Consider the following 16,997-nt stretch of genomic DNA (forward strand, 5'->3'; position numbering starts at 1 on the left):
GTTGAGAGGTTGCCCTTGCTGTTTCAGGCCTGTGGGGACTGAAGCTTTCCTGTGCATTGTAGAACAATGGGAAGCAACCCTGGGGTCTACCCACCTGTTCATCTCTGGTGTTTCTCAGTGATAGGTCAAGGTGTGCCTCCCCTGGGCAAGCCCAACACGGCAAAGCTCTACAGTACCACAGATTTCTAGAACACGCTGGCTTCTGTGACACTGTAGCCCCTCTCAGGGGTCTTCTGGACTTTCAGGACTTTTCGTTTCTTAAAATATGAACTAGAACTGGCTAGTTAGAGAGGTGGCCTTCATGGAAAGCCCTCTGCATGTGTATGCAGTGTGTGTGTGTGTGTGTGTGTGTGTGTGTGTGTGTGTGTGTACATTTGGAGACCAGAGGACAACCTCCCATATGGCTTCCCAAGTTCTATCCACCTTTGTTTGTTTATTTGTTTTTTGACCAGTCCTCTCACTGGCCTAGAACTCACCGATTAAGAGAGGCTACCTGGCTCGCAGGTCCCCGTGCTTAGAAGTCAAGTACTTTAAGGACTGACACTTCCCCTGTAATCATCCATTTAACCAAATCAACCTTGTCTACCCAGACTGATGGTCTCAGCGTGAGTCCACAGTGCCCTCTGGTGGCTTTCACGAAGCATGTCACCTGAATATATTGAAAAGCTATGGTTTCTTTCCTGCAGAATTCTACAACACTGCTTGCCTGGGGATCGCTATTGTCATCTAAGTCCTCTGGTTTGAGGGTGTGAGTGTGACAAAGACAAATGATCTTCCTTGCCTCCTCCAGCACCAAGACTGGCTGGTTAACTGAGTCTCTTAGGATTTCTATTGTGTGATAAAACATGATGGCCCAAAGCAACCTGGGGAGGAAAGGGTTTATTTCATCTTACACATCTGTGTCACAGTCTGTCACTGAGGGCAGGAACCTGCAGGCAAGAACTGAAGGAGAGACCTTAGAGGGACACTTTGTGGCTCACTGCTTACTGGATTGCGCCTCAGGGCTTGCTCTGCCTGCTTTTTCATAGCATCCAGAACCGCCTGCCCAGGGGTGGTCTCACCCACACTAAGCTTGGCCTTTCCACATCAGTCACCAAGAAGACATCCTACAGATTTGCCTCCAGTCCCATCTTATGGAGGCATTTTTTGATTGAGATCCCCCTTTCTTGGATGACTCCAGCTGGTATCCATATTGGAAAAACAAAGAGACAAACACAACCAGCCAGTACAACTGACCCCTTGTCAGCTCGACACATAAACACATTGTCAGTGGCACACACATTGTCAACTTGGCATGCAAACACATCTAAACTGCAACCTTCCCGTTCTCATTTGCATACAAGATGCCATGCCTATATTGGTATCACGATATAAAGCAGTATATCTTCAAAAGTTCCAGCCCCTAAAATTCACTTGGAAGGTTTAGTCTGCTGAGGAGAGGGAGGAGAGATTATAGGAGGCCAAGGAAAGGAGTGGGGGATTAGGGACATCGCAAGAAAACCGACAGAAATGGCTAGCCTGGTTCATGGGAATGCACAGAGTCTGAATCAACAACCAGGGAGCTTGCATGGGACCCACCTAGGCATGTATGTGACAGTTGAGTAGCTTGGTCTATTTGTGGAACTCCTGGCAATGGGAGCAGGAGCTGTCCCTGGTGCTTTGGGGGAACCTATTCCTCATGCTGGATTGTGTTGCCCAGCCTGAATACAGGGGGAGGTGCTTGGTCTTATGGCAGCTTGATGTGCCATGCTTTGCTCATGCCCAGGGGAAGTTCGCCTCTTTCTGAGTGAATGCAAAGGAAGGATGGATAGAGGAAGGTGGGGGGAAGTGGGGGAGGGAGTGGGAGAAGAGGAGGGAGGGAAGGCTATGGTCAGAATATAAAATATATTTCCAAAGTCTCTTTGGAAAGTGTCTGAAGTCTCTAACATTCCAACATCTCTTAGACTCCTGTTTTTAAAAAATAAGAAGACTCAAAAAAAAAAAAAAAAAAGAAAAGAAAAGTTAAATTCCTTACTCCAAGAGGAAAGAGCCAGGCCAGTCACAATCAAAATAAAACAAACCAAAGATCAGCAATGTAAATTTCAGCCGCAAATGTTCAGTACCCATTCACAACCCTGTGGACTGGTAAGAGCCGGGACGGCTCCACTTCGCTGGCTCTGCTAACTACAGCGCACACCCTGATCTCCTAGGCTCCGGCTGACTCCACTCCACACATGCTACTGTCTCTGGTGGTTGTCCCGTGGTACTGGCATCTCTGAAATGCCAAGGTCTTGTCTGCATCTGGGCTGTGCCTTCACCAGTAGCCTCTTCTGTGCTTCCTTCAAATACTCTAACCCAGCCATATGTTGCCAAGCCTCAACTTCTCTCCATGACCCCTTCATACCTTTAAAGCCAGGACCTCTCCTGCATTCCGGAGACCATGCATGGGAAGGCAGCTCAGAGGGGAGTTAGGGACACTAAAGACGGTGATGGCTGGCCTAGGAGAAGCTCTTGTCCAGCACCTGCCCACATGACTTTATTCCCAGGTCAACATAGGAGACCACAGCTCCTCAGGAGGCAGGGGATGGTCAGATTCTGGCTTTCTACGGAGTTGGTACACAGTCCCAAACACAGAAGTGGGGGAGGGAACAGAACCTCCTTCCCAGTGTGGGGCTTGTGCCCTGCAAACTTACCCTTATACAGTCAGGTACTTGCTGGGACCCAAGTTGCCCAGTGAACCTTGGGCACGGCCTGACAGGGATTCTGAAGTCAGTAGCTAGGCATGTAGAAAAGACTGTTTGGGTGCCCAGGAGATCCACAGCAAATCCTAAGTAGGTCCTAGCCTCTCATAAAGTCCTGCAATGTTTTTCCTTCATAGGAATAGCCACCATGAATAAGGATCTTTTCCCCCAAAGCCAAGTTGGTCTAGCCCCATGTCCTTTCTTACAGGGCCTCTATGGAACTGTGGAGAAAGATTGCCACCTCGATTTGCAAGGGTGCCCTTCACTTGGGGATCCTTGGGGTTCTTTAAGCCCAAGCTGATGCAAACACATCATTACTAAACTGCAACCTTTCTGTTCTCATTTGCATACAAGATGCCATGTCTATATTGGTATCACGATATAAAGCAGTATATCTTCAAAAGTTCTAGCCCCTAAAATTCACTTGGAAGGCAGTGTGGCTCCTTATAAAGGCACAGCATCTCCCAGGCCCTCTGCTCTGGAGAGCAACATGGAGAGTATCGAGCACTTTTGTCCTTAGTGACCCAATTCCTATGCAGCCCCGGCTGGGAGCTGAGCTGACAGTCAGTGCCTATCCCAGAAGCCTACCTATTGATCCGGGGTCTTGACCCATCTCTCCCAAGGCATGCATTCATCATTCCCTCCCACCTGCCATCCCAGTGTCCCCAGTACTTGGTCATCACGGAGTCAGGATGACCGCTTGACCTTTGATCCACCCAAACGAAAACACCCACGCAGGTCAACGGGCAATTTAATTTCTTTATTTTTCTTTTCACAAGCTTTGAATTCAGAAATAAGAGCCACCAACAAGTCAGTTATTAAGTAAAAATGGAAGTGAATACAAAGGAAAACTGTACAAAACTGTAAAAATCTGACTGCCCCGCTGACCTCCTCGGAGGAACAGGGACTCAGGCAGCCTGGGCAGAGCTGTTACCCCACCATCCTCAGGCCTGAGGCGGGGGTGTCAGGACACCCCTTCCTGGGTGAGAGCCTGGCTGGGCCCAAAGCCCAAGGCTGGTTGGAAGAACAGACAGACCAGAAAGACACCATGGCCGGGTACAGGGACCGGGTTGTTGACGCGGGACGTGGGTGATGGAGCTCTATGACCAGGTGGAAGGCTTCCCTGCCATTCTGCATATTCACAGGTCTCAGTCAGGGTGGGGATGGGGACGGCAGCTTTCCAGTGAAGACTCTCGGGGAAGAGCCTTCCTTTTTAAGAGTTTGGGAGTCTCCCCTGGGGGCTAAGGTCTTGGCATCGTGTCTATGTCGGTCCTCGGCGATGTCCGTCAGCCGCGCTCAGACTTGCATACGTAACTTACTAACATGCATCCTATCCTAGAACAGCTACAGGGCGCAAAGGAACCATCACTCAGAGGGGCGTGGAGGAACGGAGGGGATGGTATAGGACGATGCTACACCTGGGGATCATCACTAGGAAGGGAAAATGGAGACACCATGCTCTGAGGTGGAGTCTGTGTGAACACACACTGTGGGCAAGGAACTTCCAGGCAAACACACCACACTAGTACCACTTCTTCCTAAACAGAGAAGGAAAGAGCATCACTCAATCTCCCCTCCATCAGTACCAACTAAAACTGTGGGCTTCAAAAAACAGAGACAGGAAAAGGAATGGACATTTTCCCAGAATCCTTCACTCTTGCGTTATCTGGCTCATCCGAGGTCAACCGAGGCTGGTGATGTTAGAGCGGCCACCAGGGGGAGCCACAATGCGGTGGCCCGTACGCCTTGGATTGTTGTCGTCTATCTGGGCACCTGAAAGAGACAGAAGGCCAATAGTGTGTGGGAAAAGACCTTGGTGTGCTAATGCCCAGCCTCTGCCCTCCCCACCGTTGTGGGTATTGCACCCCATCTTGAAATGCTCCTCACTCCAACCCACCTTCAAGACCCTGTCCAGGTTCACTCAAGGAAGCCTCCCTGACTTGTAGACCTGCCTGATCTCTCCTGGGTACCTGCCAGCCCTCCCAGGTCTCTGACTCCTACAGAGTGAGTTCCTACTGTGTGCTGGCAGTCGTGGGGCACTGGTTTGTGCTGAGAACACATACTGCTATGATGGATATGTGTTTTATCCACAATTCAAAGATAAGGGAGTTGAAGCTCAGGCTGAATGTCCGAAGGACACAGACATTAGATTGAGAAGGTAGGACTCATGCCCACTGGCTTGTCCCCAAAGCCCACCTTCCTTTGCACAGTGTTCCTTACTCTAGTGGCCTGTGTCTGCTTATGACTTCTCTTTTGACCTTGACCGTACAGGGCCTGTGTAGGTGAGCCACCGAGATCCTGCCTTAGAGTACAGATCTGGTTCTCCCGGCCATGTCACTGACAGCCGTCTGTCTTCCTGGTAACTCAGGACTCAGTCTGTCATTTTGCTCATTTCCCATCATAGCCCACACACCAGGTCTGCTGGGTGACTATACCATGAATAGTTAACACTAGCACACTGCACCTATGTACTGTAGCCCTGTCCTGCCTTGAGCTGGACAAGGATGAACTTGACAGTAATGCAGGAAAACCAGCCATGTCACTGGCAGCAATAGTGACCCTTGAGCCCCTGAGAGCAACACCATGGGCTTCAGAGAGAATGGAGGGCATTAACACAGGCTTGTTATTACATGGCTATCTTTATTCTAAAGATTTTCTATTCGCATCTAATGGTAGATCTACAGTGTTTAGTTGCCTGATGGGACTAGAGAGCCAGTCTGCAAACTGGCTGTGAGATGCCACTGTCTCCAGGGCGCCTCATAGCACAGAAGGCAGCAGCTCTCTGTGCACACCAGACAAGATGCTAGGGTTGTGCATGGGGTCTCTTTGCGCAATAACGTCAGCCACCCTTAGCATCAGAATTGCACTCATATGACTATTCCAAGAAAGGATTGTCGAAAGAGAGGTGTCCTGGGGTCCCCTGACCCAGGATCCGCTGCATTCTCGCTGCAGGGTACCTCTAGTCCTCCAATACTTTAAAGTGAAATTTCATCCTTCTCTCTGCTCCTGCCCCCCTCTGTTGCTAGCACATACCTTTGCTAGTATGACCCACTTTAGCCCACTGTCTGTTTTTTACAGAGCTCATGAGCTCATGTTCATATTTCAAACGGTTGCATCTTAAAAATCCATTGACTGCAATATCACAGCCTTTGAACTGGGGAATTCAGCAGGCTTCACAACTCATCTGAAGCTTTCCAGCTGTGCCTAGCTCATTATCAAATCCCTAGGACCCTACACTGCTCTATTTCAACTGAGATCATTTCAAGGACTGGGCATTGCTCTCTCGGTCTCTCTGTCTCTGTCTCTCTGTCTCTGTCTCTGTCTCTCTCTCTCTCTCTCTCTCTCTCTCTGTGTGTGTGTGTGTGTGTGTGTGTGTGTGTGTGTGTGTGTGTGGCATGCTCCCTCCTGTGGCCATCTGGTAGAATTGCAAGAACACGTAATCCTGGAACTTTGAAACTGTATTTTGTGAAGCTTCAAACGATACCAGAAACACAGCACCACCATGTGGGGATGACATAAAATCCAGATTGTGTTTCCTAAGCCTGGGAGTGTGGGGGATGGCTGAGGGTGGGGCACAGAGCAGGTACCCAGCAAATGACAGGACCCCTGCCTCACACCCATCCTTGGGCTCCACACTTAGCTTCACGGTATGAGAGTGGTAACATTCCTTGGCATGCTTAAACCCAGGGCTGACAAGTGCCAGGTCAAAAACCAACATGCTGTGCTGTACTCTAGAAGCATTTGCCTATGCTGTGCCCCTGGCCTTGCAGCCTTCTCCACTTATGCCTGAGGCCGTGGGCCCATTTCCACGGGAGCCTGGCTACCAAGAGACTACCTGATAGGCTGAAGTTGGACTGGTGGAGGTTCCTGATAGGCGGAGGTTGGTGTTTGGAAGGCGAAGATTTGGCAGAAGGAGCAGGAGCAGCATGTTTGGGTGTAGCTGGCACCTCGTACACAGGGCCGTCGTACATTCCCCTGGAAACACCGTGTAACCCAGACACCTAAACAGAAAGAGGGAGGGGGTCAGATTAACACGTGTCTGTGCCTCTGCCCTGCCAGCAGATGACCTGAGGCCATCTAGCTGAACATCACACATATGCTCACACAAGCAAATGAGTACACACAGACATGTGCTGCAGTGCAACACGGCTATACATTTACATGCATGCATATGCTTCAGAGATGAGCACATCTGTTCACACACATGCACACAGAGCTTCGCGCTGAAGGACCTCAAGCCATTTCTACAGTCACTTTCCCTGCCTTCCCTCCTCTGCAGCTCCTCAGGCCCAGACTACAGTGTTCAGGGGGGCAGTTTTCCCATCTTTATGGAAGTACACAGGGAAATGAGGAACTGGGGGCATGTGGCTTGTTAAAGGAAGGAGTGAGTGGGAGGCAGGGAGGGCAGGGGAGTCAAGGAGCTCCTCAGTGATGACCTCAATAGGGCAGGCCATCCCCATCCAGAGGCAGAGAAGCTGTCAGGAGGCCCACACAGCCCAGAGTGGAGAAGGAACCCACGGGGCCTGCTGGATATCTCACACAGCACAGAGAACCTCAACAGAGACAGAGAGAGAAGGCACTGACTCCAGGTCTCAGAGAACAGAATTCATCCAGGGAACCGTACAAGGCCCTCTAGGGACCAGTGGTGGCAAGGAACCATTCGCTGACCCCACATCCAGGCTCCTCCCACAAAGCTGGCAGGCTCAGCTTGTACCAGTCGAAGGGACCGCCTTGACCTGTACCACTCTCCTGTCCCATGGCCCTGTTTCCTGACTACCAAGGCCTCCACTGACCTGTGCCCCTTCCTCGGCCCCTGCCATCCTGTTTCCCATGCCCTCCTTCAGTCGCCACCCTTCCCCTGGGCTCAGGGTGGCTAAAGGCAGATTCTATGCCCATTCCCAGCCTGGCTCCTGCCCACTACCCAGGCAGGAGAGCAGGGAACCCTAAGTACAGCAGCCTGTCCCCCTGATATAAACTGATGACTTAGCATTGGGCCAGATATTTTCTCAGTGGCAGTTAACTATTAACTGTGGGCCTCAGTTGCAGAGCAGATGAAAGGGCTACAGCCCAGCATGTTGGCAGGCCTTGGTGGGGAGTGGGCATCCCAACCACTCTGGTACCTGAGACCCCAGGTCACTCTGCCCCTCCCCAAACTTAAGTCTTCCCACCTGATGCACAGAGCCTGTGACGTGCACCTCTCCGGTTCTGACCTTGTAGCAGAGGCAGAGGGACAGCTGACAGATGAGGGCAACTCTGTGGGGCCTAGGGCTGAGAGAAGGTGTCTGCCTTTCTGTCTACATCAGTAGTGCTGCCACTGAAGTACAAGGGTGGGAACACACACACGAATCCACATTCACTTGTGTAAAATGTGCACGCACGTGTATACGCACCCCAATATACAAGGCACACACCTACATGTATGCATACACGTACAGTACATGCGATGAACATACATGTATGAATAGCACACTCAATGGGCACACACATGAGTACATGTATAATATACACAATGGATAAGTGAATGCATACATACGTGTGTGCACAGTACACAATGGGCACACACATATGCATACATGTATAATGCAAGCAATAGACAAATGTACACACATGCATGCAAGCACAGTATACACAATGGGTATGTGCACATGTGCATGTGTGTGCAGTGCATGCAATGAGCACACATGTATAATACACAAAGTGGACACACAAGTATACATTCAAACTACACACAAGAAACAGAGACACACAGGCAACATACACAGCTGGCCCTTCTGGCACACGTCATGCAAGTAAAAAGTTTATATGGTGACAGGAGGGTCACAGACAGGTAGGACAGCCACAGTAAGGAGATCAAAATTCCCTTCTCTGAGTCAGACAAGGACAGCACCTGCTCTGTGCTTCCAAGGTTGAGTCTCGAGATCTTGGAGAAGGTAGATACAGATCTGGCAGGACGGGAGGATGAGAGGGCTAGGGAGGTCAGGAGGGAGCCAGCCCTCAAGAATGCTGGGCTTTACATACTCTCACTGTGGTGGCTGGGTACCCAGGGAAGTCTTTCTTGGCCCTGAGAATCAGGTTCTGATTGGGGAAATGAGGCCCATGACCCTCCAACGGGCCATTTGCAGATCCTCCAAGATGATGCAGAACAGAACTTTGAGCAGCCCATGGACACCTCTCACACATAGGTGCTTCCAGCACAGCCTTCAAAGCCCTGCAACCCCCCTGACCCTGTCTGATCACCTGGGCCTAAGATACAAGCCCACTTCTCAGAAGAACAAACAGGGGCACATGCAGCCATGATCATCAACTGTGCTCAGGAAAGAGGGGATGAAGCAGCCTTCAGCTCCCCAAGAAGGGGATGGCACAGCACAAGGGTCCTGAACGCAGATGCTCACCTTGTTCCTGATCCTCACGCGCTGGTAGAGGTGCTCTGGGAATGGCTTCCGAGGGATGAAGCGGCCCATGCCCTTGCTGACGCTGATGTTTCCATCCTCAAAAACAATCTTGCCCTGGCTGATGACCACCAGAGGTGAGCCGTGGCACTCCATGCCCTCAAAGATGTTGTACTCCACAGTCTGTGAGTGCAAGAAGCCCAGATTTACTTCTGCGCTGCACCCAAGGCTTCCCCTACATCTGCATGGCACACACAATTTGCTGCTCCATTGTGAGCATTGCCCAGTGACTTCTTCTCTGTAATGGCCCACTGTACACAGCACCTTTTGGAACTGACTGTTAGCACTTACCTTGGGCCTCTGGAATGGGAGCCGTCTCCTCCGTGGACAAACACTATGGACATTCTGGCCGTAATGTCCGTTTCTGTGACATTATCTTTTTCAGGGGAGAATTTCCTAAACTAAAAGGATATGGGCTTCCCTAAAACACTTGCAGTACACCATCAAATCACATCCCAAGGACTGGGCCCAGGCTGTCCTGCCGGGGCAAGATGAGGAACATTGCCCACTTACAATATGAGCACAGGGCAAAGTCACGCTGTCACTGTCTCATCAGCTGGAGAGACAACAGTTTGCGTGATGACTCAGTGGGTAGGGATGCGCTTGCTGCCAAGTCTGATGACCTGAGTTCAGTCTTTGGGACCAGTTTGGTTGAAGGAAAGAACTGACTCCCTCAATACGTTCTCTGACCTCCATATCCCACAGCTAAACACACACATATACATATAGTTAAAAAATAAAATAAAGGGTCTGGAGAGATGGCTCACAGGTTAAGAGTACCGGCTACTCTTCCAGAGGTCCTGAGTTCAAGTCCCAGCAACCACATGGTGGCTCACAACCATCTGTAATAAGATCTGGTGCCATTTTTCTGGTGTGCAGGCATATATGCAAGTAGAGAACTGTATACATAATAAATAAATTTTAATAAATAAGTAAAAATAAAATCTTAAAAACAGTAAAAAAAAAAAAAAAGTAAGCCAGAACCTCTAAAATCCTGCACTTGGCTTGTGACCCATGAAGAGGATAGTCAATGCCATCAGCCAAACACCACCCTCCAGTGGCTTCTCACCTATGCTTTTCAATCACGTTTACTTTTTTTAATCAGTTATTGCAACAGCGGGTCACGTGTGGTTGAAAACAACCACGTGGGCGGAAGAGTATCTAGAAGAAAAGCTTCTCTACCTCCGATGGAGCTGAGTGTCTTCCTGTTTGTGACTGTCTCGCACCCAAGTGCTGTCTGCACACCATGAAAGTATTTCTTTGATGCCTTACCCAGAGAGCCTCAGCAGGAGACCAAGGCTGAGAACTCTTTACCGTTCTTCAGCTGCTGACCTGAGTCCCATCATGCCCTTGGGCTACCACCCATCTACCCCCTTCCCAACATCCCATCTGTTTGATGCTTTTGCTAAAACACACTGTGCATGCGGTCCTCAGGGGTGATCATGTGATTTCCATCACCCAAAGAGGTGACACTAGATTCCAGCTTTGGCAACACTGTGAGTCTCCCTGTTGCTGTAACAGTACCGAGGGGCACACACTGCCCCCTGGCGTCTGTCTCTGCACCTGTCCCTCTCAGTGCTCTGACTTGCAGCTGGGAGCAAGAGCGGGTCTATTCCCCCAGCAACACGTCCATCTGTACAACCGTTACTGCACACTGTCTCTGCACTCCTCTCTATTCATTAGGCTCACAGCGTCTCCCCACTTGCAAAGAAGCTACCCTTCCTTCGGTGAGTGGCAGATCCCCAACCCCAATACCCAATCCTTGCCCTGAACTTTGTATCTCATACCATGGTGCGTGTGTGTGTGTGTGTGTGTTTTGGCAGGGGACTATACAGTCAATTTTGGTTACTTTTTTCTATAGCCTGCTCACAAACAGGACAACAATTTCCCCTGCAGATTCCAAATTTGGTGCTACAATTTCTATTCAAAGCTGTTATTTTAAAAAGTTAAGCTGGGGACAGGAGTGATGGCTGTAAGGGTTAGTGCACAGGCTGCTCTTCCAGGGAACACTTGGTCAGGAATAGATATATCTGCCCTGTGTGTGCAGCCAGAGAGAGGCAGAGGGAGAAGAGCGTATTTGTAAAACCATAACCGCAGCCTGGCTTAGCCAGGTCAAAGGACCGTCTTGGAACCTCTCCAATGGAAGTGTGAGTGGCTGGTGCAGTCACAGGCAGATTTGGGAAGTCCCGGCATCACCTTTAACCAGAAGCTTCTGAAATGACCCAAAGTAAAAATCACCCACCCAAAGTAAGAGTCTTGTGGATGAGTTGGGACTTACTGATTTATGGCTTTTGGCTGTTATGGTCTTCATCTTGTCCGGATCCCAGATGACTACATCAGCATCAGAGCCCACAGCAATCCGACCTTTCCTGGGGTACAGGTTGAAGATCTTGGCTGCGTTGGTGCTGGTGACGGCTACAAACTGATTCTCATCCATCTTGCCAGTAGCCTAAAATCAAGACCCAGACATTGACGAGATGAAAAGATGGGTACAGACCTGGGCCTCCCAGTGGGGTCCTCACAGATGAAACCAGGCTTCATTAAGAGGTGGATCAGAGCAGGCTAAAAGGAACCATGGAGGCCTGCTGACACTTGCACAAGAGCCACCGTTCTCTGCCCAAGTTTTATAAAAAGCAAAAACTGGGCCCAGGAGGTATCTCGGTCTGTAAAGCATTTGCCACTTAAGCAGGAGGACCCGAGTTCAATGTCCAGAACTGATGGAAAATGCCAGGCACAGCAACACACACCTGTGATCCTAGCACTGGGGAGCAAAGGCAGCAAGGTCCCCGGAGCTAAGGCCAGCCAGCCACACACCTACTCGGTGAGCTCTAGGCCAGAGAGGGACCCGTCTCAAAAAATTAGATGGGAGAAGCTGGAGAGACAGCTCAGTGGTTGGAACACTGGTTGTTTTGAAGGACTGGGATTCCATACCAGCACCCACATGTAAGCTCACAACAGTTCATAATTTCAATTCCAAGGTCTCCAGGACCTTCTTCTGGCCTCCAAGGGCACCAGTCACACATGTAGTACACAAACATACATATAGCCGAAACATTCCAACACAAACAATAATAATTTCTTTTTTTTTAAAAGATTTATTTATTTATTATGTATGCAACATTTCTTCCATGCCATTTCTGCATGCCAGAAGAGGGCGCCAGATCTCATTATAGATGGCTGTGAGCCACCATGTGGTTGCTGGGAATTGAACTCAGGACCTCTGGAAGAACAGTCAGTGCTCTTAACCTCTGAGCCATCTCTCCAGCCCAAACAATAATAATTTCAAATAAATAAGTAAGTAAGGTTGGGAATGGCAAGATGGCTCAGCAGGTAAAGATGCCTCCCGCCAAACCTGATGACAGGAGTTCAATTCCTGGGACCTGGCAGAAGGAGAGAGCTGACTCCCAGAGGCTATCCTCTGAATGTCACACAAGGCACCGTGACACGTGTGCACCCATGCTTACACATGCACACATGACGATAGACACACACAATGTTACAGAGCCGTTTCCGGCAAGCTAAAGCACACTTCCGCCCACCAGCTGCTTTCTATCCTTCACTCAAGAATTATCACATCAGGAGGTGAGGACCCCACAGCCTGGGAGAGTTTCCCAGGAGCCCTCTGTTCCCATCTCCACCTTCAGGTAAGAAAGGAAAATTTGAGACCCTGAGCCCATACCATTGTCCTGGGTGGGCCAGGCAGGGTACATCTAGACTCTTCCAGGAAAGAGGCGGTGTAGACTTACCACTGCCTTGTCCCAGACAACAGTCATCCGCTCCTCTATACCATTGACGCCCTCGGGGATCAGAGTGAAGTTGTCCTTGCCGACAGCTTTCTGGGCAGTACTGTAGGGACAGTGGCCACTACCTGTGACCTGCAAGTCTCCACTGGCAAGAACAGAAAGAAGGCAGAGTTACACTCACTGTGAACAGCAGTCTCTGGCAGGGGTCACTCAGCACGGGAGTGCTACTTCAAGCCCCAGTGGGTCTAATGGAGGTTTTAAAGGAGGCACTGGGCATCAGGAATTGTATCTGAATACTTTTTTTTTGGTGTTTGGAATTGAACCCACGGTCTAACACATGCTAGGCAAGTGCCCTACCCATGAGCTATGCTCCTACCCCTGTTTCAATAGACAATAACACAATCAGTCATCCAAAGTCAATCTGTCAACTCAAAGCTTGCTGATTCATGTCTGTGTGTCCTATATGTCAGAAGCCTCCCATCTATAACTCAAGCCTGGCATCTCTGCACGTCACAGGAGAGTCACACACACGCACATGTGTCTCTTAGAGTGAGGTTGCTGGCCTATGGCAGCTGGGGCTTCTGTGCTGGGCTCAGAGAACAAATACTACCTGTGGGTAAGAGCTGAGGGAAACAGATCTCTGGGTCTGTCATTTGGTCTCTAGAGAGTTTGGAAGCAGGGACCATCGGGTGCATCCAGAGCCTGAACCTGGAACCTAGTATCAGTGAGGAGAGGATTGTGACTTGGGGCTTGCAAATGCAGGCTGAGGCTGTCCTCTACTTTATAGTATTAGGATACGTAAGTCACTTAGCTGCCAGGCACATGCCTAAGAACAGTCCTGTTTAGGACTATCTGTACTTACATGTTTAGCAAACTCACATCACACAACATGCTCTGTGCTTAGAATGTTGTGAAGCCATAATGATTGCCAGCAGACCGTGACATGGTGGGTATCGAAACAAGACCACAGCATGTTGGGACAGGAGTGCCCCAGATGAGCTGAACTGCCCTTGTAAATCTGACAGCCAGAAGAAGGAAGCTTCCAGCCAAGGTCGGGAAGCAGTAAATACCAACTGAGAGACACATGAGAGAGATGAGAGAGTGCCAGGCAGCGTGTGGAGCAAGCACCAAGGCCCTGAGACACAGTGTTTTCTTGGGGGTGTCACTGTCAGTCCCAGACTGGTAAACTGGGCAGAGGGAGTCAGCCTGGACAGAGGCCAGGTGATAATCTAGTCAAGGAGTGGGGTCCAGGTTATGCTGTGCCTTCTGGGCTCCACTTTGGGAGGAGAAATCATGAGGGTATTCTCTTTGGTCCCAAGGATAGCTAAAGTGCTAAGCACCATGGACAGTGACTAGGGACAGCATCTTGGAAACAGGGTTCTGTGGAGACAAGAGGTGCCAGCACACTGAGCCAGAGTGGTCATGAACAAGGGGGCAAGACATCATAAGTTCCTTTTTAAAAAAAAAAAAAAGTTTTTTTTTATTTATTTATTTATTTATTTATTTATTTATTTATTATGCAGTTAGCCAGAAGGGGGCACCAGACCTCATTACAGATGGTTGTGGAATGTGGTTGCTGGGAATTAAACTCAGGACCTTTGGAAGAGCAGGCAGTGCTCTTACCGCTGAGCCATCTCTCCAGCCCCAAGATTCTATGGACTATGGTCATGTTCCTGGTTTTTTCTGAGTTGGCCAAGGCAGTGGACAGGAGATCCTGGGGAGATGTGAATTCTTTTCATAGTTTGTAGAAGTGTCAGACATTTACAAGCTATGGGCTTGGGTGCTGAGGTGGTACCCGAATTCACCAGCAAAAAGTGTCTGTATCATGTGGGGACAAAGATTTCCACATGGTGCCCATCCCAGAGTCTCCTTGTTCATGCACACAGTTCCTTATATCGGGAAGTCCTGTCTTACCCCCAGGTTCAGCCCCAACTCGTATCCTCCACAGAGCCCCAGCCCTCTACCCTCTCCAGGGCAGCCTGTCTTCAGCTCACCGTGTGGTCTTACATAGCCCTCTTCTCTCATGCTGGCTGATGGAAAGGATGGCAGTGGCTGTGATCCACTGTGAGAAAAACACTAGACTTTCCCAATGACAGTGGCTGCTCAGTGAACTGCCTCTCATGGTAGTGAGCCACAACTAGCCCTGTGCGAATAGGTTCTGTGCCTGTGGCCAATGAGCAAGCTGAGTGGGACAGGGAGGCATTACACATGCTGTGACAAGCCCAAGACGACAGGACCAGTATGTGGCAAAGGCAAGATTTGAATCCTGGTCTCTCAGCCCTAGCCCTAGAGCCTACCAACCACACCTAACTGCCTAGAATACAGCAGGTTCATAAACAATACCGAAGTGGTGGGAGGAGATGGCCAACTAATGGGAACAGTCACTGGGGGGAACATACCCTTAGGTCCAGAAAGAATTTCGATAGTATTGTTGTCTGAGCACAGACCCCAAGCCTCCCTTCTCTAGGGTGCCTAATGAGCCTGTGGTTTCCAGCAGTGGACTAGCCACAACCCCAGTCCTACATCCCCGTCTCCAGGGCTCTCACCAGGCCAGCAAGGAGGTCAAGTAGTCAGGAGTGGTGGGGTCTGGACTCAGGGGAGGGGAGGTCACAAACGCAGCGGCCTTTGCCCAGTTCTTGCTCCAGTAGTGGGTGCCATCGGTCCCCAGGCTGGCAGCTATGGGCTCACCGAAGACGAGGGGACCTTGAAGAGGCAAACATAAGGACTATGGTTATAGCCAATAGTGTCCATGCTGGCACGAAGGGAGGGTCTGGGGCAGAGGAGACTGACGAGAAGCCAATAGCCTGGTATCTTTCTCAGGGGAAGTACCACGGAGTACCCCTTACTGTGAACACCCAATTCTGTATCCAATTAGGGCAGCTGACCTAGGCCAGCACATCTATATCCAGCTCCTGCTACCCCCGTACTATTGACGCTGGGACAATGCCTTCCTTTGTCCCAACCTACAACTGGCTCTCTCCCCTCAGACTGTGAGGTAACCCTGAACATACGTGCCCAGTGTGAGTACTGGACAGATACCAGGAGAGGGGCGAGCCAGGTGGAGGGTCCAGGGGGCAGTCCCCCCCAAAAGGAAGAGAGAATCCAGGCCATTCCTGACTAACCATCAGCTTGTGTGAAGCCCAGAGAAAGGTTCATGTGGTCTCAACTGGTCCCTGGAAGCAGGGATGAACATCACTAATGAAGAAGTGAGGTTCGGAGCTTGTTGGGGATTTGAAGAGGCCTCTGATGGAGGGCATACTAGCAGTCAAATCTAAAGCCAGCTACTGTGAACCCCACATCACCCCCTTATAACACTAGAGGCCATAGGCTACCACAGCTCCTAAGAGACCCCTGCTCTAGAGTAAACGTGGGCATCCCTCCGTCACCCCTCGAGAGGACAAGCACCACCTGCCTTTCTTCCTGGCCAGCGCGATGATGTCCGCGGCACTCTTACTCATGACCTTCGTGATATACACAGGGCAGTTGATCCGGCCTGCGATGGCAATAGCCCGGAACACGGCTTCAGCCTCCAGCTGGGGATGCAGGAAATACAAAGGTCACAGGAGGGAGGGGACAGCCACCCCTGAACCCATGCCTTTCCAGTCTCCTTAAGTGTCCTCAAACGTGAAACCTTCCACTTAAAAGGAGGACAGTAAAACCGATGAAAAGTGAGAAAAGTTCAGACGAATCTGGTGGGAGGGCTGGAGACGGAACGGTGCCCTGGGCTTGTTTAGAAACACTGTGCAGGCTGTGTTAGAGGGCACCACCGCATCCAAAGGCACACAAATGGTCAGGGCCAATGACTGTCCCCATGACATCAGGGCATGCCCATGACTGACATTGCTTTCTTAATCACTCCCTGAACCTAATTCACTTCATCTCAGCCCCTCTAGAGCTGTGCTCTCAGGAGCGGCAAGCCAAAGCACACACTGTGACTCCTATTCTTGGCTTTTAATTTACAGCCTGTCAAGGCCACAGGCATGGCACCATAGAAGCAATGGTTTGACAAGGGCACTATGGAATGCTTCCGACCCTATCACCTGTCACCCAGATACCAAGTCCTCAGTGAAGTTCCCCGCCCCCAA

The 16,997-nt window shown here is 50.3% G+C and overlaps 1 protein-coding gene across 2 annotated transcripts in view; it reads right to left on the reverse strand.

Moving 5' to 3' along the window:
• Positions 1-3,461: 3,461 nt before the first annotated feature.
• Positions 3,462-16,997, reverse strand: part of Crmp1 (collapsin response mediator protein 1) — a 52,535-nt gene continuing 38,999 nt past the window's right edge. For both annotated transcript variants that reach the window (XM_085691961.2, XM_048415125.3), the window contains exons 8-14: positions 16,325-16,445; positions 15,459-15,615; positions 12,916-13,057; positions 11,448-11,618; positions 9,113-9,292; positions 6,556-6,721; positions 3,462-4,493 (exon numbers count right to left, since the gene is read on the reverse strand). In XM_085691961.2, the coding sequence (XP_085548087.1) occupies positions 4,402-4,493; positions 6,556-6,721; positions 9,113-9,292; positions 11,448-11,618; positions 12,916-13,057; positions 15,459-15,615; positions 16,325-16,445 (1,029 nt within the window). In that variant the 3' untranslated portion in view covers positions 3,462-4,401. The remainder of the gene's footprint in view (positions 4,494-6,555; positions 6,722-9,112; positions 9,293-11,447; positions 11,619-12,915; positions 13,058-15,458; positions 15,616-16,324; positions 16,446-16,997) is intronic.

Source organism: Myodes glareolus, chromosome 8, assembly GCF_982192425.1.
Source record: "Myodes glareolus chromosome 8, mMyoGla1.1, whole genome shotgun sequence".
Taxonomy (NCBI): domain Eukaryota; kingdom Metazoa; phylum Chordata; class Mammalia; order Rodentia; family Cricetidae; genus Myodes; species Myodes glareolus.